This window comes from Dendrobates tinctorius, unplaced genomic scaffold (genome assembly GCF_039654945.1).
Source record: "Dendrobates tinctorius isolate UK_male_01 unplaced genomic scaffold, ASM3965494v1 ptg000223l, whole genome shotgun sequence".
NCBI lineage: Eukaryota > Metazoa > Chordata > Amphibia > Anura > Dendrobatidae > Dendrobates > Dendrobates tinctorius.
Genome location: NW_027361890.1, coordinates 22027299 through 22055000, shown reverse-complemented (window position 1 = coordinate 22055000; position 27702 = coordinate 22027299). Strand labels below are relative to the sequence as shown.

Genomic DNA, 27702 nt, shown 5'->3' with positions numbered 1-27702 from the left:
TAAAGGAAGAGTGGGCATTTGGCTGTATGATCACTGGTCCATGCGGCTCTGGCAAGCAGACCGGGGCGCCCACCAACCCCCTCTGTCTCCACACCCACCCTACAGCTGTATACAAATACTTATTAGCCATTATCCCTGTTATAGTGGAGCGTCGACTGTAAAACACAGGCGGCTCCTGCACATCTACTGTGCGCCACAATAACTGGGATGTAAAATTATGGTAGTTTGCATTAAAGGTGTTCTTTATTGAAAAAGTTATCACCGATTCACAGGTTAGGTAGGTGATAAATTATTCATTAGTGGAATACAACAGTTGAAAACTGCACTGATCAGAAGAATGGGGAACTTTTATCTCTGACAGGATACTTTTTGCACCATGTTAAAATGCAGTGACAGGTCAGATGTCTGACTGTAACTCCATTCATCCTCTTCGGGGCTTCCAGAATAAAGCAAAGTGCAGTGTGCAGCCACTGAAGGAATGAATGGATCAGTGGTCAAGTTGTACATGCCGCTCCATTCTAATGGGGATGAAAGTTTCACATTTTGCCAATCGGTCGTGTCTCAGTAGTCAGAACCCACCAATAAATAACTTATCACTTATCCTTTAGCCATGCTCAGTATTTTACATGACTTATTTGTAAGCCAAAAGCAGGAGTGGAACAATCAAATGAAAAATATAATAGAAACACGTCACTACTTTTGCATTATTTACCCACTCCTGATTTTGGCTTACAAATACTGATGAAAAATACTGACAAAATACTTTACATGTGAACGTGGCCTTAGGAGAGGCGATTACTTGTTTTCACCAGAGAATCTCTCTAAGTGCATATTTGCTAGAGTGTAATAGACTCAGGATAAGGAGAGGTTAAACATCCAAGTAATTAATCTCTATTGGAAGTAAAGAACAAGTGACCTCCATACACAACACAATCCCCTATACAAAGACCAATAATACCACATACTGTACAAGCGACAAATATCGCCACACCATGACCAGACCACATATTACCACATCATGGAAACCAAATAATACCACATACAAATAGAAATACAGTCACACCATGACCAGATCACATATTACCACCACATAGTGACCAAATAATACCACATAAAGGGGACAAATACTGTCACATCATGACCAGACCACACATTACCAGCACATTCTGATTGACTAATACTACAACAAATATTATCACTGTTGACATTATACACATGAGCTCTGTATATACTGTCACTGTACTTGTAATACAGTGATTACCAGTGACATTATACACAGGAGCTGTCACGACTCTGTTGTCGGGTGTCTCAGTTTCCAGGGGCTCCTTCCCTGTCCCTAACGTTAAGGGTGCCAAAGCTCGCCCTGTACCCCTGATTACTTCTGATGGTGAAGACCCCGGGGCCATGTACCTTGCCGTAGCTCCTGAATCCACCCTCAGTTTTCAGTCTGTACCCTTATCCCAAAAAGGGAGGAGGGGAGCAGTAGTGCACTGTAATGCACCAACCAGGCTAACAATCTAATATGAACAGGGATAAAGGAAAATACCAATCATACCAATATATTCACACATAAACAACAGAGGTAAGTACCAGGGAGTGGAGGATGGGTTTAAACCAAAATATGAGAAGAAAGGGAATTATCACACATTCAAAACCTAGCAACAGTCACAGATAAATCCATCAAATGCCTTCTCCAATAACAACCACCAACAACCTCCAGCCATGCAGCATAAGCTCTCTCTGACAATGATTGCTAGCCAGGGCCTAGATTATATAGTGCCGCCCTTCACAGTAACAGGACCTTCCTTTTGTTCCCTCATGGATGACAGTATCCTCAAAAGTAAATTATATTACAGCAGTGTGGTGACTAGAGTTGAGCGATACCGTCCGATACTTCAAAGTATCGTATCGGATGGTATCGGCCGATCTTTAAAAAAAGTATCGGTATCGCCGATTCCGATACCGGAAGTCCCATTCAAGTCTATGGGACTTCCGGTATCGGAATAAGAAAAACCCTTTCCTGCCCTTGTACAGCCTCTCTGGGGTCTGTACGGGCCTTTCGGGGGGCTGTGCCGGCCTGCCAGGGGGTCTGTGCAGGCTCCGGTGGTCTGTGCCGGCCTGCCGGTGGTCTGTGCAGGCTCCGGTGGGCTGTGCCGGCCTGCCGGGGGGCTGTGCCGGCCTGCCGGGGGGCTGTGCAGGCTCCGGGGGGCTGTGCCGGCCTGCCGGTGGTCTGTGCAGGCTCCGGGGGTCTGTGCAGGCATCGTCCGATGGGACTACAAGTCCCATCGGGCGATGCCTGCTACCATGACAGTGATTGACACATTAGCCAATGATGGGACAGTAGTAGTCCCATCATCCGGCTAATGTGTTAAATGTAAAAAAAAAAAAAAAAAAAAAAATTACATGCTACATACATACAACATGCATACTACATACATGCTACATTCATACTACATACTACATACATGCTACATTCATACTACATACATACTACATATATACTACATGCATGCTACATACATACTGCATGCTACATACATACTACATACATACTACATATATACTACATACATACTACATGCATGCTACATGCATGCTACATGCTACATACAGAACACATATATACTACATGCATGCTACATACATACTACATGCTACATACTACATATATACTACATGCATGCTACATACTACATGCTACATACATACTACATATATACTACATGCATGCTACATACATACTGCATGCTACATGCATGCTACATACATACTACATACATACTACATGCTACATACATACTACATGCATACTACATGCTACATACATACTACATGCATGCTACATACATACTACATGCTACATACATACTACATATATACTACATACATACTACATACATACTACATGCTACATACATACTACATGCATACTACATGCTACATACATACTACATACATACTACATACATACTACATGCTACATACATACTACATATATACTACATACATACTACATACATACTACATGCATGCTACATGCATGCTACATACATACCACATACATAACACATATATACTACATGCATGCTACATACATACTACATGCTACATACATACCATATACATACTACATGCATGCTACATACATACTACATGCATGCTACATACATACTACATGCATGCTACATACATACTACATGCTACATACATACTACATATATACTACATGCATGCTACATACATACTACATGCTACATACATACTACATATATACTACATGCATACAATACATTCATACAATACATACATAGACATACAGTACATATAACATAGAGTAACATACTTACCAATACTTGTCACATTGTTCCCCGAAGCCATTGTCTTTCCGGAATAAATATTAACATAACAAACCACAAAAATACTCACCCACGATCCGAAGCAGTCCACGAGTGTGTCCCACGACGATCTTGGGTAGAGAACTGCAGCATCAGATGATGCTGCCGTTCTCTACGGGCTGCAGGAATCCAATGACGGAAGGTAGGTATCCTTCCGCACTGTATTCCTCCGCCACTTAAAAAAAAAAAAAAGTCCCTAGTCTCACTTTATGCCATTGCTGTGTGGGAATGGCATAAAGTGAGACTAGGGACTTTTTTTTTTTTTAAGTGGCGGAGGAATACAGTGCGGAAGGATACCTACCTTCCGTCATTGGATTCCTGCAGCCCGTAGAGAACGGCAGCATCATCTGATGCTGCAGTTCTCTACCCAAGATCGTCGTGGGACACACTCGTGGACTGCTTCGGATCGTGGGTGAGTATTTTTGTGGTTTGTTATGTTAATATTTATTCCGGAAAGACAATGGCTTCGGGGAACAATGTGACAAGTATTGGTAAGTATGTTACTCTATGTTATATGTACTGTATGTCTATGTATGTATTGTATGTATGTAGTATATATGTGGTATGTATGTAGTATGTATGTAGCATGCATGTAGTATATATGTAGTATGTATGTAGCATGCATGTAGTATATATGTAGCATGTATGTAGTATGTATGTGGTATGTATGTAGCATGTAGTATGTATGTAGCATGCATGTAGCATGCATGTAGCATGCATGTAGCATGCATGTAGTATGTATGTAGCATGCAGTATGTATGTAGCATGTATGTAGTATGTATGTAGTATGTATGTAGCATGCATGTAGTATGTATGTAGCATGTAGTATATATGTAGTATGTATGTAGTATGTATGTAGCATGTATGTAGTATGTATGTAGTATATATGTAGTATGTATGTAGCATGTAGTATGTATGTAGCATGCATGTAGTATGTATGTAGTATTTTTTTTTTTTTTTTTAACATTTAACACATTAGCCGGATGATGGGACTACTACTGTCCCATCATTGGCTAATGTGTCAATCACTGTCATGGTAGCAGGCATCGCCCGATGGGACTTGTAGTCCCATCGGACGATGCTTGCACAGACCCCCGGACATCAGCACAGCCCCCCGGCAGGCCGGCACAGCCCCCCGGCAGGCCGGTACAGACCCCCACAGGGTGCACAGACCACCGGCAGGCCGGCACAGCCCCCCGGCAGGCCGGCAGAGACCCCGGGCAGTCCACACAGCCCCCCGGCAGGCCGGCACAGCCCCCCGGCAGGCCGGCAGAGACCCCCGGAAGGCCCGAAATGACGGCGCATCATGATGCGCACACACCGCGCATCATGATGACGTCAGGCCGTCAATCAACTGAACTTCCGATTCCGATGCCGAATTCCGATATTGAAAAAATATCGGAAGTCGGTATCGGAATTCCGATACAGCAAGTATCGGCCGATACCCGATACTTGCGGTATCGGAATGCTCAACACTAGTGGTGACACAGCATTGTATCTTAATTAATCAGATGATTATTTTTTTAACAAATCAAGAAGAATAGACTGTTATCTGTATGTTGACTTTTGACTTTATGTGTTGGTCAAGAAAACAGACTTTTGCTTGTGTAAACCTGTAATATTGGCATTTCATATAACACATTGTGCTCTTATCCTTGATGACTAGCGATGTTTACTGATATGCTAATTATGCATTGTGTAGGCCAGATAGTTTGGTGACTTCGAAAACAGAGGAAAAACTATATAATCAAGTAATTCTACTTGATCTCATCTCCATTTTTACCCTTTATGTCAATACTGAATGAAGGACTCTTGTTAAGTATAAAAATAGGTTTCATGACTCTATAGAGAGAGACAGAGAGAGAGAGACAGCCAGAGATTCTGCCAAGACATCCAAACATCCAGAGGATCCTACAGGACTGCTGCCAATACATCATGGCTCCATCACGAGGGACATGGATCTATCATTCTACAGGAAACAACCTAGGGGACCTCAGCTCCAGTTGGAAGAACACAGGAATGCTTCATTGACTGTCACTGAAACCCCAGAGACGTCTTACAGAATCCAGGTTGGGACAATCGGGTCACCTGACCACATACCTTACTGCTCTCGGTTAGCTTCCTAATCTTGTCGTTACCTCCTTGCTGTGGAGGCCCGCCAACAGCAGGGAGCCACTGGTGGGGGTATTTGGCACTGGAAGCAGCTCTAATCCTAGCGACTCAGCGGAAGGGTGAGACTCTATAATTTGCACCATCTTGGGGTATTTTGCTGGAACTGTTCTCTGTGTTATCTGCCTGTTTTGTGGTTCAATAAAGCATTGCCACACTGTTTTACCCTCACCCTGTGAGTAGCGTTATGCCCACATTAAAAGAATAAAGGGCGTTTAGCGGGACGATCCCTGGTTCATGTGGTTTCTGCTAGCGGAGCAGGGCGCCTGCTGGCCTCTTGTGTCTCCACAACCAGTAATGTCCCCAAATAGGTTCCATAAATAATGGACATTGCTCATTCTGGCCCAAAAACAGTAATTAGGCCCCTGTGTATCCACCCCCATCCTGTGCCTCTATTCTCTATGTATCCCCCCAATCTCGGGCCTCTATGTGTCCCCCCATCCTGGGCCTCTATGTATCACCTCCATCGTGGACCTTTATGTATCCCCCCATCCTGGGCCCCTTTCTATCCCACCTATCCTGGAGCCCTATATATCCCCCCCATCCTGGGCCTCTATTTATCCTACCCCATCCTGGGCCTCTATCCCTCCTATCTTGGACCTCTATGTGTCCCCCTCATCCTCGACTTCTACATATCCCCCATCCTGGGCCCCTATGTATCTCCACCATCCTGGGTCACTATGTCCCATCCCATCCTGGGCCCCTATGCTGCCCCATCCTAGGTCGCTATTTATACTACCCTGCCGATTCACAGTGGGAATAAAATTCTTCTTACTTCCTGCACTATGCCGGCATTCACTTGTGGCTTCATAACCGATGTGGTCGTTAACATGGTGGCCGCTGACCTATTAGAGACTGCGTGCTGACATCGGTGCTCGGCGCATATCAATGGCCGGTAGCCATTTAACATAACTATTATGTGCCTTGCACTGACGTCAGTGCCCGGTGCATAGTAGTGATGTTCAATGACAGTGACATGCCCGGCTTTTGATTGGCCAGCGGCCTTTAAACGTCACTGCTATGCGCTGCTGCATGATGATGTCAGTGTGTGGTGCATAGCAGTGACATTACCAGCGGCCATCTTAACATTAATAGTCTAATGGCCACGGTCACCAGCTGGCCCCCACTATACTTGGCATTGGGGCCCTGAGAGGACTCGGGGCCCACCGGAGGATTGTCCGGTGTCCTGGCGGCCAGTATATCGCTGGTTGTACTTGTAATGCAAGGATGACTAGAGCTTGCCAGAACCGGATTCTTCAGTCATACTGCCATCCATTCTATCCTTATTTCTTATATAGTAGTACATAGTAGTAAGTAGAACTGCAATATCAGGATGCATTTTTTTGTAATCTTGTATTGTCACAACTCGGTTGTCGGGTGACCTGGGACCAGGGGCTCCTTTCCCGTCCCTAATGCTAGGGGGCACGCTAGCTCACCCTATTCCCTGGGTTACTTCTGAAGGTGAAGATGCTGGGACAATGCAACTTGCCTTATCTCCTGTATCCGCCATCCGTCTGCACCCTTCCCAAACCCAAGGAAGAGGGAAGTAACAGTGCACTGCAGTACACCAATGAGACAAACAAGGCAACACAAACAGGGGCAACTGAAAATACTAGGCATACAAATATTCACTCACATATAACAGAGGAATGCATTGGGGAGAGGAGGATGGGGAAAAACCAAAGTAGGAAAAGGAAATACAGTAGCACACTTACAAACCCAAGCAACAGTCACTGATAAACCCACCATACGCCTTCTCATATAACCACTAACTCCTATCCTCCCAGCCACTCAGCATAAACTAGCTATGATGATGTGTGTCAGTCAGGACCCAGATTATAAAGGGGATAGGAGGGGCTAACTGTGTTCAGCTGAGAGCCCAGACTCCCAGAGCTCCCAACACGGCCAATTAAACCTTGTAATGCCAAAAGAAATGTACACCTTTTTAAAAAGAAGGTGAAGTGCTTCTTTTCAGCGCCGGAGTAGTAGAAATCAGACGCTAAGGTCTTCTGGCTCCATTCAGTCACGGTAACCCGGTGACAAATATATTATGAAAATTTAGAGCTTCAGGACTAAAGGCAAAAATACATTGGATTAGTCAAAATAAGCCTTCTGTTAGTAGTAAGGCTTTTTTTTAGTCTGGTATCAATCCACTTGAAATGGCATGTCTATGAAGTCACCACCAACTCTACTACTAAATGTCTTTTGTGATGTAAAAAAATGTACCAAGAAGAAACAATTTCAAAACTTTTTCCACTTTTGATATCATGTATAATCTGAACAAATTCATTGAGAAACAAACTGAAATCATTTTGAGAGGGGGAAATTTCTAAGGGGTAAGTTTTCTCCTTGTGGAGAGTGACAAGCCAGGTCTGGCATGCCATCATGAGGAGTTCTAAACACCGGCATGCTCCTCTGGGAAACTAAATATGCAAATTGTCTATTCAGAGAAGGAGCGGGAAAAAAGAACAAAACTAAAATAATGTGATTGCATAAGTATGAACACCTTCTTTTAATTGGGGGTGTGATTATGTTCATAATTAGCCAAATAGCAATCAGTACATAGCTGCCATCATGTATAGTGATTCTGATTAACCCCATATAACATTTTGCTATTCTAGCAGTAATTTCCTGATATTTTCTTAGTTGCATTTTAGAGCAAATGCCATGGTCTGTAAAAAGATTGCAAGAGGATTTAATTGTTGAAAGTTGCAACAGCAAGATTAATGGAGCTGCAGAATTTCTGAAAAGTACTGATTGTCTGCTGCAAGAGATAACAATCTCCCATGTTCTTCATATTTCTGGCCTGTGATGTAGGGTGGCAAGACAGAAGCATTTTCTTACAAAGAAAATGATCCAAGCCCAGATATGTCTTGACAAAACCTATAACAAGTCGTCTAAAAGCATGTGAGAAAATGTGTTATGATCAGATGAGAATCATAGAATCATAGAATCATAGAATCATAGAATCGTAGAGTTGGAAGGGACCTCCTGGGCCATCTGGTCCAACCCCCTGCTCAAAGCAGGATTCGCTAAATCATCCCAGTCAGATGTCTGTCCAGCCTCTGTTTGAAGGCTTCCATTGAAGGAGAACTCACCACTTCTCGTGGCAGTCTGTTCCACTCATTGATCACTCTAACTGTCAAAAAGTTTTTTCTAATATCTAATCTGTGTCTCCTCCCATTCAGTTTCATCCCATTGCTTCTAGTCTTTCCTTGTGCAAATGAGAATAAAGTTGATCCTTCTACAATGTGACAGCCCTTTAGATATTTGTAGACAGCTATTAAGTCTCCTCTCAGTCTTCTCTTTTGCAAACTAAACATTCCCAAATCCTGCAACCTTTCCTCATAAGACAGGGTTTGCAGACCGGTCACCATTCTGGTCGCTCTTTTCTGAACTTGCTCCAGTTTGTTGATGTCTTTTTTAAAATGTGGTGCCCAAAACTGGACACAATATTCCAGATGAGGTCTGACCAAAGAGGAGTAGAGGGAAATAATGACTTCACATGATCTAGACTGTATGCTTCTGTTAATACATCCTAGAATTGCATTTGCCTTTTTTGCTGCTGCATCACACTGTTGACTCATATTCAGTCTGTGATTTATTAGTATACCCAAGTCTTTTTCACATGTGCTGTCACTTAGCCCTATTCCTCCCATTCTATATATGCTTTTTTTCATTTTTATTGCCCAGATGTAGTACTTTGCATTTCTCCCTGTTAAAAACCATTCTGTTAGTTGCTGCCCACTTCTCCAGTTTATTTAAATCTTTTTGAATCCTCTCTCTCTCTTCTCTAGTATTAGCTATCCCTCCTAGCTTTGTGTCATCAGCAAATTTAATCAGTTTACCCTCAATTCCTTCATCTAAATCGTTGATAAAGATGTTGAACAATACAGGGCCCAGGACAGAGCCCTGTGGTACCCCACTTGAGACATTCTTCCAACTGGATGTGCAGCCATTTACGACCACTCTTTGGGTCCGATCACTAAGCCAGTTATGAATCCACCTAACAGTTGCCTTGTCCATTCCATACTTAGTCATTTTTTCAATAAGGATTGTATGAGAGACTTTGTCAAATGCTTTGCTGAAGTCAAGATATACTATATCTACAGCATTTCCTTGATCCACCCAATCAGTGATACCGTCATAGAAGGAAATTAAGTTAGTCTGACATGACTTATTAGTTACAAACCCATGCTGACTCTGTTTGATCACTTCATTCTTATCCAGGTATTGACATACATGTTGTTTAATAATTTGTTCAAAGATCTTTCCTGGTATAGAAGTCAGACTCACCGGCCTATAGTTGCCTGGGTCCACCTTCTTCCCCTTTTTGAAGATAGGAACAACATTTGCTCTTCTCCAGTCTTCTGGCACTTCTCCTGTTCTCCAAGAATTTTCAAAGATTATGGAAAGGGGTTCAAAAATTTCTTCTGCTATCTCCTTCAGTACTCTGGGGTGTAATTCATCTGGACCTGGAGACTTGAATTCATTTAGGTTAGCTAAGTGTTTCCTCACTATCTTTCTGTTTATAGATATCCTGGATTCTTCTATTCCCTTAATAGGACAGTGAATAACAGTTGGTGTTACATTTCCTTTCTGAGAGAAAACAGATGCAAAATAGGAATTTAAAAGTTCAGCCTTCTCAACATCCTGTCTTACCATTTCATCATTTTCATCCTGTAAAAATCCTATAGCATCTTTGACTTTTCTTTTACTTTTGACATATCCCCAAAATCCTTTATTATTGCTTTTGACATCTCTTGCAAGCCTCAATTCATTTTCAGCTTTAGCTAATCTGATTTGTGCCCTGCAGGTTCTGCAGACAGCATTATATTCTTCTTTAGATATGCCTCCCTCTTTCCATTTTATAAACATTTTTTTCTTCCTTTTTAGCATGTGCTTAAGTTCTGTGTTCACCCATCCTGGTTTCCTTAAATGCTTCCTATTCTTCCCTCTTTTCGGAATTGTTAACAACTGTGCTTTGAGAATTTCATTTTTCAAGATTTCCCATCCTTCCTGGACATTTTTGTCTTTAAGGATATCCAGCCATTGGATCCCTCCAATTATCTTTCTGAATCCCTTAAAATCTGCCTTTCTGAAATCTAACCTTGACGTCTGAGTCTTCACAGGTCTTCCGCCTCTAGTTATCCAAAATTCTAAAATAACATGGTTGCTACCTCCTAGGGTTCCAGCCACTTTTACCTCCTCAACCATTTCCTCCCTGTTTATAAGGATTAGATCCAAGGTAGCAGTTCCCCTTGTTTTCTCCCCTACCTTTTGGAAGATAAAGTTGTCAGCTAGAGAGGATAAGAATTTCCTTGACCTGTTAGTTTTGCCTGAGAGAGATTCCCAACAAATGTCTGGATAGTTGAAATCTCCCATGACAACTATGTCATATTTTTTGGAGAACTTGGCCATTTGATGCATAAAGAGTTCATCCATATCTTCAGCTTGCACAGGCGGCCTGTAGTAAATGCCTACAATGGTGTCCTTTCCATTGTTCTGTCCTTGTAATCTTACCCAAACAGTTTCCACAGAACTCCCAGTCTCTGAAGCTTCAATCTCTGTGCAGATATACGCGTTTCTAACATACAATGCAACACCCCCTCCTCGTTTATCAAGTCTGTTTCTTGCAAATAAGTTGTATCCTTCTAGTCTTGTATTCCAATCATGTGTATTGTCCCACCAAGTTTCAGTGATTCCAATGACATCATATTTCTTTTCCTGTGTTAGTAGTTCCAATTCTCCTTGTTTGTTGCCCATGCTTTGTGCATTAGTATAGAAACATTTTAGTTTGTGATTGGTTTCTCTTTCTCCAATATTTTTATTAATTAGATTCTTTCGTCTTTGTTCTTCCTTTCCACTTCTAATAGCAGAGTTCTCAATAGCATTTGTCAGGTGTATGGCTTTTTCTGGTCTTTTGCTTCCCTTCCCATGTTGTTCTAGTTTAAAGCTCTCCTTACAAGTGTAGCAAGGCGACTTCCAAATACATGCTTTCCAGTCTTCGTAAGGTGCACCCCATCTCTAGCAAGTAGTCCATCGTATAAGTAGTTCACTCCGTGATCCAGAAATCCAAATCGTTGCTGACGGCACCATCGACGTAGCCAGTTGTTCACCTGCAGAATCTTATTCCACCTCCTTGTTCCATGGCCATCCACTGGGAGGATGGAAGAGAAGACCACAGGTTTAACTTATTGGCCATATTTCCAAAAGGTATATTTGACAAATTCAACACTGCATATCACCAAAAGAACACCATACTTTCAGTAAAGCATAGTGGAGGCAGCATTATGCTTTGGGGCTGTTTTTTGGCAGCTGGAACTGGAGCTTTAGTCAAAGCAGAGGGAATTATGATTAGTTCAAAATATCAGCCAACTTTGCAACATAATCTTCAGGCATCTGCTTAAAAGCTGAAAATGGAGAGAATTTCGCCTTTCAGAATGACAAGGACCCTAAGCATGCATCCAAATTAACAAAAGAATGGCTTTGCCAGGAGGAAATCAAATCTGTGATCTGGGTGCTGGGTGGGGAAACAACCTTTGGATTCACCCTTGAGGCTTGTTAATTGCTCTATCACACCCAGAGCACTTAACACCTAATTTACATATGAATTAAAATGCTAATAACTTGAGATAGCAGTGACAGATTGAAGATGTAAAGTGTAAATTGATTTACATTTAAAAGACCTGCATGCTTATTTATGTGGTTTGAAGAGGAGGGAGGATTACCTATCTAACAAATTCTCTTTAAATATATATTGCTGAGTTATGTCTATTTTTTGCTTGTTTTGTGAATTTAAGACAGGATGTTGGAAAGCTAGAGCCTAAGAGAGTTGGGCGTAAATGCAATCGTCGTACTCAAAAGTCTTCCAGTGTTGCACCTTCAGATGTCTATTCTGCTCTTCTGAGAAAAGGTATATTGTCATCTCCCTATATGCAAGTTGTTGACTTCTCTATAACTATGTGTATATGTGTCTCTATCTCTGGCAGATGGTGACACTCAGTGGTCTCTACAGATTAATCGCTTAGAGCAGCTCATTGACAAGCTGGAGTGTACGGTAAGTGATAATATCAGCTTCATGTCAGGTACACCAATGTCATATTACCACCAAACGTCTGTGGAATCTATATATTTTTCTTCATACTATTATACAGGGTGGGCCATTTATATGGATACACCTGGGTGGGCCATTTGTAAAGATGCAATCCAAAATGGCTGACTTCAAAATGGCAGCCATGGTCACCACCCATCTTGAAAAGTTTTGCCCCTCCCATATACTAATGTGCCACAAACAGGAAGTTGATATCACCAACCATTCCCATTTTATTTAGGTTTATCCATATAAATGGCCCACCCAGGTGTATCCATATAAATGGCCTACCCTGTACATATGTTCCCATTATACATCAAGCATTGTGTTAAAAAAAATAATGAAATCTCAAATCTCTTTCCTTCAGCATATTTTTTAGGTAACTCTCTATGACAAAACTAAAAAGTCCATAAAATCACAGTGGTGCATCGGTCTCCTTTATAGTATTTAGTAAAAGCCAGAGAGATGTTTCTTTGTTCTCTTCTCAGTCCCCTTGGGTAGTAAAAACATTAAGAATGTAGGATAGCAAGGAGAGCGCTCAATAAGGGCACATATTTATTAAAAGTGTTTAAATTAACTTTATTCCTTGTGAAGTGGCATCTCAGATTAATTCTACAGCCAGTGCTCTCCTACTTCAGAGATCTTATGCCAGTTATCAACCTGCTGGGTTACAAGACTAAACTTGCTCCTGGCCACGACTACCACCCTGGCCTCCTTACAGTGTCTCCAGACTGAGCCGGTATAATGGATGCTATCCAACCTGTATATCTTGGAACTATCTATGAAGTGCCATTGATGGAACTGTTTACTTTGTTTTGCCTGCACTGAAAGGCAATTTATTTTCCTTAAAACCAGCATGGATATTTAAATAGAAATGGTTCCTGTGATACCTCACCAGGCACCCAAGTGAGTAGCATTACCACATTATTTAAGCACATTTTTTGGAAACCTGATTCCTTTAGATACATACTCTACTAACTTGGTAGTCTGCCTGCAGATCCTGATTTTAAGAAGTTGTCTACTTGCTGTGCAAGTCATGATAGAGAATGCATGGAAATTCCTGTAGAGCCATCCTTTTGCATGAACAGCATGCAAATCAAGAAGTTCAGTATAGAATATGGACCAACTTGCTGCAACAGAAACCTTCCTCTCGCTGAAATAAAAACTATAGCCCCTTTTTGATAAATTCTACTCAACAAGATGGCAGGTGCAGATGAGCGTATTTTCGTTCTGAGTGCAGTTCGACGAAACATCAGATCACAATGAGTCCACGGAAAGCATTGGACTGCACTTGGATGGCACCTGCACACACTTTTACTTCCACAGATCAACAGAATGGAGAAGATGGGGACATTTTTTTCTCCATCTTCTCCTCATCCAAGAGAATCGGATCAGACTATGTTCACACTGATCAGAGTTTGATCACAGTGTCATTTGAATAATCGGTCCAATTCTCTCAGATGAGAGAATCGACGGCTGTATAAATACAGAAGTGGTGCACATGCTTCTATTTTATCTTTTCTGATTGCTGCACTCCTGATTTTGGCTTATAAATATTGATTAAAAACACATGTGACATGCACAAATATGAATAAGTCGGTAAGACAACGTTCACACCACCCACTAACTGAGACACAACAAGAAAACAGATTTGCAAAAATACTCTGCAGTAAAATATATGACAGTAATCAGCAAATGCTGAATAACAAATACAGGGTATTTAGTCGATGCGTTTTTTTGCAAAAAAATGTATACCAAGCTGCTTCACCGCGTCAAGGTAACCCGTATGGAAGCAGTCCCTGTCTAATGTATTTAAAACCTGAACATCTGAACAGTGTCTAAAATGAACAGGATTCGGACAGGCGCTTCTTAGTATGGGCTTGTGGTGCAAGACAGCTCTTTTGTGCATGCCACATAAGAGAGGGGTGGGGTCTCTCAAACCATGCTAGGCAAGGAAAAAACGGATTAAAAACACATGTGACATGCGGAAAATGTGAACAAGTCGGTAAGACAACGTTCACACCACCCACTAACTGAGACACAACAAGAAAACAGATTTGCAAAAATACTCTGCAGTAAAATATATGACAGTAATCAGCAAGTGCTGAATAACAAATACAGGGTATTTAGTGGATACGTTTTTTTGCAAAAAAATGTATACCAAGCTGCTTCACCGCATCAAGGTAACCCGTATCGAAGCAGTCCCTATCCTATATATTTTACTGCAGAGTATTTTTGCAAATCTGTTTTCTTGTTGTGTCTTATAAATATTGATGTAAAACACTGACCAAATACAGATGTGTGTACATGGCCATATGCTACATTCGCGCATTCATGTAACAAGTCCTTTTTTTTTCTCGGATAGCACACTGACCCATAGACTTTCATTGATCCATATACACATCAGTTTTAACAACGGGTTTGTGTCTCTTGCCCGCAAGACTCAGAGCGCATCCATTTTGGTGATCAGACTCAGCCATAAAAATGTATGGGGATCTGTAAGACAAGGATGAAACTAAAAAGAAATACTTTGTACTAAACCCAGTATAAGATAGGACCACCAGCAAATGGGCACCAAACTTTAGCCAGACATGTGCTTCTCGAAAGTCTGCAGGTTTTTAGTAGAATTAGTGACTCATTATAGCAAGTTTTCTCCACTTTATCTCTAATAGATATCATTTATTAGACATAATTCTCATAACTTTGTTCTCACAAGCAGAGTCCGCGGCTACATCCTGTGCAGGAAGATATGACTTCTAGTACGACACAGATGGTAAGTTGTCTTATTAAAGTAATGAGAAACAAGTGACATCTGCTGAACTGAAGACTAAATGATCCATCTGTGGTTAAAGGAAATGTTAACATTCTTATATATAATAGTCTTAAAGGTATATCCCACTTTGTACAATGATGGGTTATTATTATAATGAAAAGTTATACAATATTGTAATATAATTCTTATATTATGTCCTTACAGTTTCCAAGATCCCTACTTGTTATTGTTTCATAAGATATTTGGATGGCTTTTAGTGGATATAACTCTGTCCTGGTCATGTAATAGGCTCATAGGGGTTACAATGTACAGTAAGTACCAGTGACAGAATTGTATTCCCTGGGAGTAAGCAATGAAGGTTCTGATTCATTACTACAAGTAGAGATCTTGAAAATGGAATATCCCTTTAAGTGATCTGAAGTGTATGGAAGAAAATCAAATTAATTCAAGTAGCAGGCTGTAAACATGAGTTTGTCATATAGTCATGAATGAATGCATATGTAAGTTATTAACTATGTTGGAAATATGCTCTGTAGGAGACCCTGGTGGCCCAGAGAAAGCTCTCAGTAAATGGAGTCTATATGGATCAGTTCAAAATGGCACTGAAGAGTTACAGTGAATTTACTGCTGCACAGGAAAATTGCTTACAGTAAGTCTTCTCACCGTTATGTGCCTAAAAGTTAATACTAGTTCTATCTGCCATATTGTTTGTCAATTCCCTTCCACCAGTCTTATTAATATTGGTCAACTGTGTGCAAAAATGAGCACTAAAGAAGAATATCTTCCCTAAAAAAAATATCCTTTGCTCTATGAAAGTAATAGGGGTAGAATTCAGAATAAAATGCAATATCTGTTATCTTACTATTCATCTGGTTGTTTCCACTGATTTACCGTAATTGTAAAGGTGCTCTGTCTTTGGTACTTAGGTATACAGTTTAGTAATATGAGTTATTATATTTCTTTGCCATAAGGTAGGTTTGCTGTATACACATTAGATGAACATTACGCAAGCTGGTTGCTTTTGGCTTAACCAGCCAACCATTTAATGTGGATAGAGGTTGTTCCAACATGCTCGCCGACAGCAGACATTGGGGGACCAAAGGATGGGACATTTCAGCAAGTCCAATTCTTTATCATGGTAAAGCAGCTGTTGCCAGTGGGGTCTGACTGCAGCTTACTCCTCACTCCCTAATGAAACACATGTATGCAGTGTCAGACTGAGGAACACCAGAGGATTTAATTCTGACGGCCCATCTTTCTCCCCCACTCAAGAACCCCATAGCAGCTGCAAGGTTTGCACTATGAACTCTCCTGAAGGAGAAGCCAGGAGCCACCATAGGATCCTCCAGTTCTCTGGTGGGCCAGTCCAACACTGCATGTATGCTTGGATATGGGAGGTCATAAAGAATGACTATGAACAGGGGCATAGCTATAATGTGCAGGGGTTGCAATTGCACCTCGGCCCTGCAGCCTAGGGGGTCCAAAGGTCCCTTTGGCCCATATGAAATGACTGTTATTGCTAGAGACCAGTGATAGTTGGTTGCCATTTTGGTGATTTTGTGTTGGGGCCCACAAGCTTCAGTTTACGCCCAACAAGTGGCCGGCAAACAGTCATCTGAGGTGTAGGGCCACCTCTAGCTGTTGATTTGACTTAGATAAAAATGCTCTTTCCACTGTAAGTTTCCATTCGGGTGCCTAATATGGAGAACCAGTAGGCAGATGTATGGAAATTGTATAAGTGAAAAAATGTCTTGCAGCCCATAACAACCAATCATAACAAAGCTTTCATTTTGCAAGAGCAGAATATGAAATCAAACCCGTGCTATGGTTGGTTGTTGTGGACAACAAATAAAGAGGGTTTTTTTAGACAGTTTTAAAAATTGGATCGAGCGGTGTCAGATCAAGTGCAGATGGTGCATGTCCTCCTGATTGAACATGTGAAGATTATGTCCCACTGCTTCCTCAATGACAGATTTATCAAGGTGTCTTATAGCAAAATTGTCTTTTCTTGCCCAGAGCAACCAATCAGAGCTCAGCTTTCATATATTATTGAGCTCTGGTAAAATTAAAGTGGAACTCTGGCTGCTCCAGGCAGCAATAGACATTGTTACTATATGACAGCTAAATCTCACCTATTAGGTTCCATTGTATGGCACGTCTACAGCTTCGTAGCCGCTATTAAAGTTCCACCAATCGTAAATTGCCAATTTTTTTTTACCCTCAAATTAAAATGGAGCACCCTTTTTTGAGAAGCTGCTCCAGTCCATTTTAGGAGGTACAAATATCATTGTCAGGGGACATATACTTAATTTGTGTTAACAACTTTTGTGTCAAGTGAAATTCATGTTCTAAGGGGACATTATCTTGTTTTAATTCTATAAATTTCCCCCATAACTCCTTGTTTCAAATGCTATGGAGAACAGTTCGTCCTGTATTATGTTTGGCATACAAAAATGATAATTGTGGATAAATGTGAGACATAGGTCAAGGGTATTACACAAAAGAAAACTCTTCTTTTAAGTTTTTCTTTTAGTTGCTATGACAACTGGTATTTGTGAAGCCATTCAAACCATAGAGATCCCATTCTCTATGTCTAAACCATATGAACTTTCCTTCTGCTAGTCTCTGAGTGATGAAGAAATGACATTCTGAACCCGGTCCATTGATTACATGTAATACAACCTTCTTTTCAGTATTTGAGGTTTTGTAATGCCCAAAGTGGAGATCATTGTATCACAATAATAACCTTTGTCGTTAAGTTGCTCATTTTGCATTTTCTTAAACATTTAGCATTATGGGTGTCTGTTCCTGTACTTCATTGAACCATGTAACTAACCAAAATTATTTTCAAGGACATTCTACATGAATTAGTGCGAATCTGTATCAAGCATAGTCCTATCTGACCCGATCTCCACCTTGTAATGTAGCTCCCAAGCGAATAATCACTTCTAGTAGGAGGTGTCACTAGACAGGGAAAAAGCTGATGGCGAAACGCGCATCAGGGTGAGGGGATGCTGTTCAGGACACCAACATTGTTTCCACATCTTTTCAAGGTAATGCAACTCATACTACCCATGTCTGTTTTTTGGACCGGGGCCCCTGCATACATACAGTCATGGCCAAAAGTATTGACACCCCTGCAATTCTGTCAGATAATACTCAGTTTCTTCCTGAAAATGATTGCAAACACAAATTCTTTGGTATTATTATCTTCATTTAATTTGTCTTAAATGAAAAAACACAAAAAGAATTGTCCTAAAGCCAAATTGGATATAATTCCACACCAAACATAACAAAGAGGGTGGACAAAAGTATTGGCACTGTTCGAAAAATCATGTGATGCTTCTCTAATTTGTGTAATTAACAGCAACTATAACTTACCTGTGGCACCTAACAGGTGTTGGCAATAACTAAATCACACTTGCAGTCAGTTGACATGGATTAAAGTTGACTCAACCTCTGTCCTGTGTCCTTGTGTGTACCACATTGAGCATGGAGAAAAGAAAGAAGACCAAAGAACTGTCTGAGGACTTGAGAAACCAAATTGTGAGGAAGCATGAGCAATATCAAGGCTACAAGTCCATCTCCAAAGACCTGAATGTTCCTGTGTCTACCGTGTGCAGTGTCATCAAGAAGTTTAAAGCCCATGGCACTGTGGCTAACCTCTCTAGATGTGGCCGGAAAAGAAAAATTGACAGATTTCAATGCAAGATTGTGCGGATGTTGGATAAAGAACCTCCACTAACATCCAAACAAGTTCAAGCTACCCTGCAGTGCAAGGGTACAACGGTGTCAACCCGTACTATCTGTCGGCATCTGAATGAAAAGGGACTGTATGGTAGGAGACCCAGGAAGACTCCACTTCTTACCCCGAGACATAAAAAAGCCAGGCTGGAGTTTGCCAAAACTTACCTGAAAAAGCCTAAAACATTTTGGAAGAATGTTCTCTGGTCAGATGAGACAAAAGTAGAGCTTTTAGGGCAAAAGCATCAACATAGAGTTTACAGGAGAAAAAAGAGGCATTCAAAGAAAAGTACACGGTCCCTACAGTCAAACATGGCGGAGGTTCCCTGATGTTTTGGGGTTGCTTTGCTGCCTCTGGCACTGGACTGCTTGACCGTGTGCTTGGCATTATGAAGTCAGAAGACTACCAACAAATTTTGCAGCATAATATAGGGCCCAGTGTGAGAAAGCTGGGTCTACCTCAGAGGTCATGGGTCTTCCAGCAGGACAATAACCCAAAACACACTTCAAAAAGCACTAGAAAATGGTTTGAGAGAAAGCACTGGAGACTTCTAAGGTGGCCAGCAATGAGTCCAGACCTGAATCCCATAGAACACCTGTGGAGAGATCTAAAAATGGCAGTTTGGAGAAGGCACCCTTCAAATATCAGGGACCTGGAGTAGTTTGCCAAAGAAGAATGGTCTAAAATTCCAGCAGAGCATTGTAAAAAACTCATTGATGGTTACCGGAAGCAGTTGGTCGCAGTTATTTTGGCTAAAGGTTGTGCAACCAAGTATTAGGCTGAGGGTGCCAATACTTTTGTCCAGCCCATTTTTGACGTTTTGTGTGAAATGATCAATGTTTTGCTTTTTGCTTCATTCTCTTTTGTGTTTTTTCATTTAAGACAAATTAAATGAAGATAACAATACCAAAGAATTTGTGTTTGCAATCATTTTCAGGAAGAAACTGAATATTATCTGACAGAATTGCAGGGGTGTCAATACTTTTGGCCATGACTGTATAGTATACACAGCACTTTAGCACCTTACGATATTATACTTTGGGACCTTATCCTCTAACTAACTGGGTTGTCAGGCATGCTTATTACCATTACATATACTCACAATAGGGAGGATTTATATTGATTTTGTATGGTAATATCTAACATCTACATATGCTGCTTATTATTTACCGCTCTTTGAATATTAAGTACATCATTATAGCAACAGTGCAATGTAATATCTTATTTATGACTTTGGTGTAATAGAATTTTGGGTATAATAAGGTATTGGAGTACTTTGTTCACGCACCATTTGTGATTGGATCCTTTCTCTAATCATTATGATTGTTTTTAATGCCTGACAATACACACATGGATATATTTTTTGTATTGAAGTATTGCACTATGTTGATGTAGTGAAACCTCCACCAGAGGGAGCTGGTGAGGGAAGAGAGGTTACACACTAAGTGTAGCAACACTGAGCAACCGCACTGGTGTCACGCGTAATGAGAGAATGGTCAGATGAACCGAGTCAGAAACGATCAGGAGCAGATGTACCAGAAGTAGCAGCAAAACACGTAGTCAAAATACCAAGCCGAGGGTCAAAAAGCCAAACATGAGCGCAGGGTCCAAAAACATGTGTGGAAAATGTGGTCAGGGTACAAGCCGGGGAATCACAAGCCAGACAGAGAACGTAGCACAAAAGAGGAATTCCAAGAGACGGGGTCAGAGATCAGTCCGGGTCATACACGTGGATTCAAGTCAAAGGCAGGAGGATCACCAAGGTACAAGGGACAGAGGCTCTAAACTGGAAGCTTGAGCTATCACTAACACTGGTCAGCAGGCTGTGACAGAATGAAATAGCCCAGCTAGCTCCAGAACAAGGCCGAGGAGATTAACCCCCGCATGACCAGTCCAGAGAGAGGACAGCAGAAAATAAACTCTGGTCAGGACCATGACAGGAATTTCAGTTCAGTGGGTAAATTCTCCCATATATAAGATTCACTGTCCTGTCCTCCATCATGCCTTGCGTAATAGATGTTTAAGTGTCTTTCTAACAGCGCCCACTACATGACATTTTGCTAATGTATTTGTTGTAATTGTTTGTTACATATCAATAAATTAATTTTAATTGGGAGCTCTTCGTAGGACTGCTTCTCTCTTTCATTGAGCACTATGGTTCAGTTTTGTGTTGTAATTTATTAGAAGCGCCCATCTACTACTATTTTTTTCCGGAATTAGTGTGATTAAGGGAAGAAGTAGTGTTTAGTTCCTCTTCTATGTACAATCCAGGATTTGCCTGAACGCACATTGACTTATAGTTCCCTCTTGGGTAGAGCAAACAAAAGCATCCTACCTTTGTCATCTGCCTCTTTTATACATTTGCTCCACAGTTAGATAGTTTTGTTAGCTGTTGGCAAAACATATGAAAAGGCAAGTTTGGTCAACTTTAAGCTAATGGATAGGGCAGCCCGTACGCTATGTTCATAGAGTAGTTATGGGCTCTGCTTGGACATTCCGTCAGCAATTCTGTTACCATTGACATTAATGATAGCACAGCATCATCCTTGCCAATAAAACTAAGTGAACCTTGGTGAAATCATTATTGACTCCTTTTGAATTTCTGGTAGAACAATCTGAATAGTCTGAAGAGCTCATGCTTTGACCCCAAGGAACACCTTTGAGATGGATTGGAAAGTCTACAACAAACTAGGTGTTGTGGCCCAACATGAGGTGTCCGACACAAAAAAATGTTTCCATGTGTGGAAATTAGACATGTGCCCCAGGAGTGCAAGATAACATCATGTGAGTATGTTTTCCATGGATCAGTGGAAGTAGGTATTTACTTTAGAATTTGAAAATTGAGCAAACTGATCAAATTCAAGGCCATTGGGGATAGATTAGCTGTGGGGAGATGTCACGGGGATGCCACGACAGGGAGGGGCCAGAAGATCCCGATGTTTGGTTTCTCAAACTCTTGCACTGAATATGACTGCGTCACCATCTTATTAAACAGTGCAGGTTTTGTCCTTGCTGACAGTACAAGAGTTAATCAGTTCAGCTGATGTCCTGAAACTCTACAACCTGAATTCTCAGCTGTTCAATGTTGGCCACTCCCCTCTGCTATATATGCTCACCACTGGCACTTGGGCTTTGCCAGTGATAGTTCTTACTAGCTGGTTAGGAGTTCGATGTGAAGTTCGTGTTTGCAGTAGGTGTTTGGAGAGTTGTCCAGAAGAGTGTTGCATGGAGTTTGTTTATGTGTTTATACTCATCCTCTCCTATTTGGTTTAAAATTCCTATACCTCTGCTGTTTTCCACTCGGTTGTTTGATGAGTATATTTTGTATGATTGTAGTTTTCATTTATCCATATCTGTCTTCCCTTGTTTGTCTGGTTAGTGTTATCTTAGGCTGGTTTCACATTAGTGTTTTTTAGCACAGCACATCGTGCGTGTCCATGCGCATGCACCATGCGCCCCTATGTTTAACATGGCGGGCGCATGGTCTAGCATTTGTACGCATTTGTATGCATTTTTGTGCGCATGCTTTTTTTGTAGTGTGCGCCTAGGCGCGCCCGACGCAACCTGTTGCATTTTTGGGTCCATCCAACGGCGTAAAAAAACGCATGCGCACGCTTGCGCACAGAATGCATTTAAGAGTTAACATGGCTAGAAACTGGTTAAAACGCATGCGCCTAAAAACACAATCGCATGCAAAATGCACCAATCAGCGACCGTTCGCTATCTAAGAGAAACAGAAACACAAAACTCTAATGGGCAAAAGAACACAAAAACTGGACCACTAAACAGTAGAAAAACATTGCATAGTCAAATTAATTAAGATTTCTTTTACACCATGACAATCGGAGGTCAGAATTTGTGATTAATCAAGCTCATTCTGTCAGCTCTGATCCATAGGAAACCAAGATGCCAAAAGAAAATAAAAAGTTTGATCTGCTGAGGGTGTTGCAGTTGATGATGCCGTGAATTTTAAAATATGACAACACGCAATAAGAGACTAAGCTCTCCACAATGGTTGCGACTACTTTTATTTAGATAAAATATGAAAACTGTTATGTGTTTTTAAGCTATATTGACTTCTTCTTCAGGGTCCACCAGTTGAGGCTTGTAGAAGTGGAATCATGATGTGGACAATGTTTTCTTGGTACATGATGGGTCCTCTGATGTTTGTGGATGCGCTTACATAAGCAGTGTAGCCGAACAAGCGCAACTCTTCATGGCAGCTCTTTAACCTATGGCAGAAGGACACTTTTAGCAGGATAATGCATTCTTCTACGTGGGTCATATAGATGTAGATTGGTTCCTTGCTCCTCTAGTCTTTAAAGTTCCTAGATCTTAACCCTATAGAGCACTTGTGGGATGAGGTAGAATAAGTTGTTTATAGCGTGTCAATACCATCTCTATCCAACCATCTTCCATATCATTTGTAGAAATTGCAAGACAAAATCCTGTCCACATGAACCAATATTCCTCCTAAACAATTTCAACATCTAGTGGAATCTATGCCATGATGAACTGCTGTAAATTTGAAGGCCATAAGGTCTCCATCATGCTACTACATGGGTGTTTCTAATAAATTGGCCATTCATTGTACAGTATGTGCAGCTGATATTATTTTAGGTTACATGCTCCTTTTAATGTAACTTTTTTCCAATATTTGTCCTTTTATATAATACAGAGTCAGAATATGTTTCCCCATAGCTGGGTAAAGAGACATTAACATATAACATGCTTTCTGGGTATGTTCTTTAATATGTACTGTATATTTTTCATGGGACAATATATCCTAATAAAAAGTCAAAGTGATGTTCTAATCAGATTTTCTAGAAGTATGATTCAGTGTTCAGATGTTGAATGTCACCTTTCTATCGTATGGAGGTGAAAGAACACTAAAAATGTCTGTTATGAAAGGATCGTCATTGTGAAACTTTTCTGGATATCTGGATAGATATTTCCTAAAGCGTTATCAGCAGGAAAAGTTCAGTTCATGTAAAATGTAGGAAAGATGTATATCTTTGTACCGTGTTAGCCAGTAGATAGAAAAATATTCAGGATTGAGAGTCCTCAGTAGTTGATACCTTTTAATGGCTAACTGAAAAGATGGTAACACATTGCAAGCTTTCGAGACTACTCAGGTCTCTTCATCAGGCTAGACTAATACAATTAGTATTAGTATTGTATTAGTCTAGCCTGATGAAGAGACCTGAGTAGTCTCGAAAGCTTGCAATGTGTTACCATCTTTTCAGTTAGCCATTAAAAGGTATCAACTACTGAGGACTCTCAATCCTGAATATTTTTGTAAAATGTAGGAAATGGGTCATTTCAATTTGTGATGGAAAATTTAGCACATTTCTTTAAGGGTTTACATGACTGTAATGATATCATATCATTAATATCCGATAAGCTGAATGATGAAGCACCAAGTTGTTGGTTGTGTCTGTGCCAGGTACTGCATCTCACAGCAAATCAGCCCATTCAAGTGAATATGACTAAGCTACTGTACCAGGCACAGCAACCAAATGACTAAGGCTAGTTTCACATTTTCAGTTGAATCCACAGCGTATCATCCGCAACCGCAAACGCAAGCAAAAAACGCATTTGCGGTTGTGGATGATTGGCAAGTGCTATTTTCCCGGCAAATTTTTGAATTTACACAAGCCATGCCCAATGGGCGTGTCTATGTAAATTCTTGCATATGCAAACGCAAAGCATACGCATGTGCTTGTGTACGCCTGCGTTCCCATAGACTGTAAGTCGTTGTTTTGACGCATTCTGTCCGCAAGCGTCCGCATGCGTATGGCCGCGGATATTTGACGCACCCAAAATTGCAACATGTTGCGTTTTCCACGCCATGCCGCACCCTGGAAATGACGCATGCGTACACATCCGCAGACGAATGCATGCAAACGCATGTCCATGTGTACACCATGTTAAAGATAGGTACGCATGACGCATGCAGATGGATGCGGACGAAACGCTGCGGACACAACCGCAAATGTTTAACTGGCCTAAAGCTATGTGCCAGAGTAAAATTAAAGCAGATATTATACAAGAGGTGGTATATTCAGCTGTTCAAATCCCCACAAATCATTTTAAAATCTTTACAATTCTTAAGGAAGCACATCCATTAAAGTTTTTATCCTCTTAATAATTTGCTGTCATCTTAATATATTTCACGGGGTACTTACAATTGCTCATTTTGCTTTTTTGCCCAGCTAATAATTTTCTTTTCTCTGCTCTATGTAGAAACAGGATCTCTCTTGTCCCTGCATTTATCATTCCCCTCTTCGAGTCCTAACCCTGCTGCTTCCCATCCCCCTGCCAAGGATATTTGCAGTGACTTATGACTCATACAGAGAGCTTAGAAAGATTTAGCTTGTCAGTTTTTAATCATGTGAGGTCATAGACCCAATGGAAAAGAGAAGAATTAGCTGGGTAGAAAGGCAAAATGAGCAATTGTAAGTGCACAGTGCTATATAATATGATCACTGTAGTATATTAAGAGGATACACATTTTGATGAGTGCTGTTTTAATAGAAAGAAAAAATAAAGCTTTGCATTTCTATATTTAAGCTGAATTTCAAGCGTAATGTGAAAAGCGAGTTTGGACCTTAGTTCCCTAAAAATAAGGCCATGGTACTTAAAATAAAGTGCCTGAAACCGCACGGATGGTTGGAGATTTTAATGTAGGTTCTGCACATGGCCATATTATGTCTATGGGAATTGTTAGAGAGAATTACCTTGCGTGAAACAGAGAAAATTATTCTGGAGGCATATTAACCAACTTAGGCTAGTTTCACACTAGCATATGGAGGAGCTGCGGAGGGATTCAGACTTCCTCCATGAAGCTCCGCCTACGGCCGCATCTCCTCCAGTCAGCTCCGTCTCCGTCGGCATGCGGCCTGTGTAATCTATCTTTAGCATTGAGTATGCAGGCCGTGCCAATGTATGTGGATGCCTCTGCATGTGTTGTTTTGACCGTGCGGCAACCTGTGCCAAACGCAACGTGTTGGATTTTGTTGCGGTCGCCACACCGTCAAAATGATGCATATGGAAGCATCCGCATACATCGGCACGGCCTGCTTACATAATGCTAAAGATAGGGTACGCAGGCCGCATGTTGACGGAAGCAGAGCTGACCGGAGGAGGTGCGGCCGTGGGCGGAGCTTCACAGAGGAAGTCCGCATCACTCCGCAGCTCCTCCATACGCTAGTGTGAAACTAGCCTTAGTCCAACAACACGAGACTAATATTTGGCTCTGCTCAAAACCCGTTTGCTGCATTTTTTGCAGCATTATTGCACTTTCTCATTGCTTTTTTTATACAAAAAAAAATGTAAAAAAATGCTGCAGTGCTAAAATTCAATCAGGGAAAAAAAAGCAAGTGTGTGCCTTAGATTTCTGAAATCTCATAGGTTTTAATGGTGCTGTAAAAGTCAGCTTCTTATTTGTATAAAACCACTATAAAAACTCTGCTTGTGAACATAGCCTTAATAGAAGACTAGTTTATTCAAGAGAGAGAAAGAAATCCACAATACACCTTGCCTTGAAAAATTGCCTTGTAGGTGCGAAATGATCATAGACTACACATCTGTTCCTTATGTCCCATTCCTGCATGTGCTCTATTACATCAGAATAGAAATATTATTCAGCTTTCATGTTCAATAACCTCTTAAAATGATAACCCTGTAATGCACAGTATCATTCCTGACCCGGAGCCCAGATTTCTGACTCTGGGAGCCATCTGGTGGGTTGTGTTATCCTATATGTGCCTGACCTGTATATGTAGTAGCAAGGACAGAATCATATGATGTCCTGAGACATAAGAGAGACCTTGATCACAGAAATGCTTTCCAGAACTACCAGCACAGATTTTGTCATTGGCTCTAATACCCTTGTCAGTAGCATTGATTGCTGCGCTTTCCAGATGCAGAATTGGGGCCGTCTTCAGTTAAAAAGATGTTGCCTTATCTTCCTTTTAGTGCTTCTAAGTGGTAGTGCATCTCTGCTGCAGTAATAATAAAGACGTTATCCAACCTTACCAAGTAGATGACTTATCTTTAAGGCTCATGCACCTGTACCTGACCACTTACAGCTCTGGCAAAAATTAAGAGAACACTGCAAAATTTTCAGTTTGATTTTTCTCTCTATAGGTATATTTTTGAGTAAAATGTAAATTGCTCTTTTATTCTATAAACTACTGACAACATGTCTCCGAATTTCCAAGCACTAAATTTTGTATTTATGTTCAGAAAATGAGAAATGGTCAAAAGAACAAAAAAAATGCAGTGCTTGCATACCTCAAATAATGCTAAGAAAACAAGTTCATAAATATTTAGAAACAACAATACTAATGTTTTAACTCAGGAAGAGTTCAGAAATCCATATTTTGTGGAATAACCATGATTTTTAATCACAGCTTTCAATAGCTTTGGCATGCTTTCCACCAGTCTTTTACACTGCTTTTGGGTGACCTTATGCCACTCCTGGTACAAAAATTTAAGCAGTTCTTCTTTGTTTAATGGCTTG

General features: G+C 40.9%; 1 protein-coding gene and 1 long non-coding RNA gene across 3 annotated transcripts in view; one reads left to right on the top strand and one right to left on the bottom strand.

Annotated features, from left to right (window-relative positions):
* Nucleotides 1–27702, bottom strand: part of LOC141059128 (uncharacterized) — a 97394-nt gene that overhangs the window by 1300 nt on the left and 68392 nt on the right. The window lies entirely within an intron of this gene.
* NECAB3 (N-terminal EF-hand calcium binding protein 3) overlaps nt 1–27702 on the top strand; it is a 209657-nt gene that overhangs the window by 151987 nt on the left and 29968 nt on the right. Inside the window, exons 7-10 of one of the 2 annotated variants that reach the window (XM_073555394.1) lie at nt 12368–12480; nt 12557–12624; nt 15374–15430; nt 15967–16079. In XM_073555394.1, coding sequence (XP_073411495.1) covers nt 12368–12480; nt 12557–12624; nt 15374–15430; nt 15967–16079 — 351 coding nt within the window. The remainder of the gene's footprint in view (nt 1–12367; nt 12481–12556; nt 12625–15373; nt 15431–15966; nt 16080–27702) is intronic. The other variant, XM_073555395.1, reaches the window with a different exon arrangement.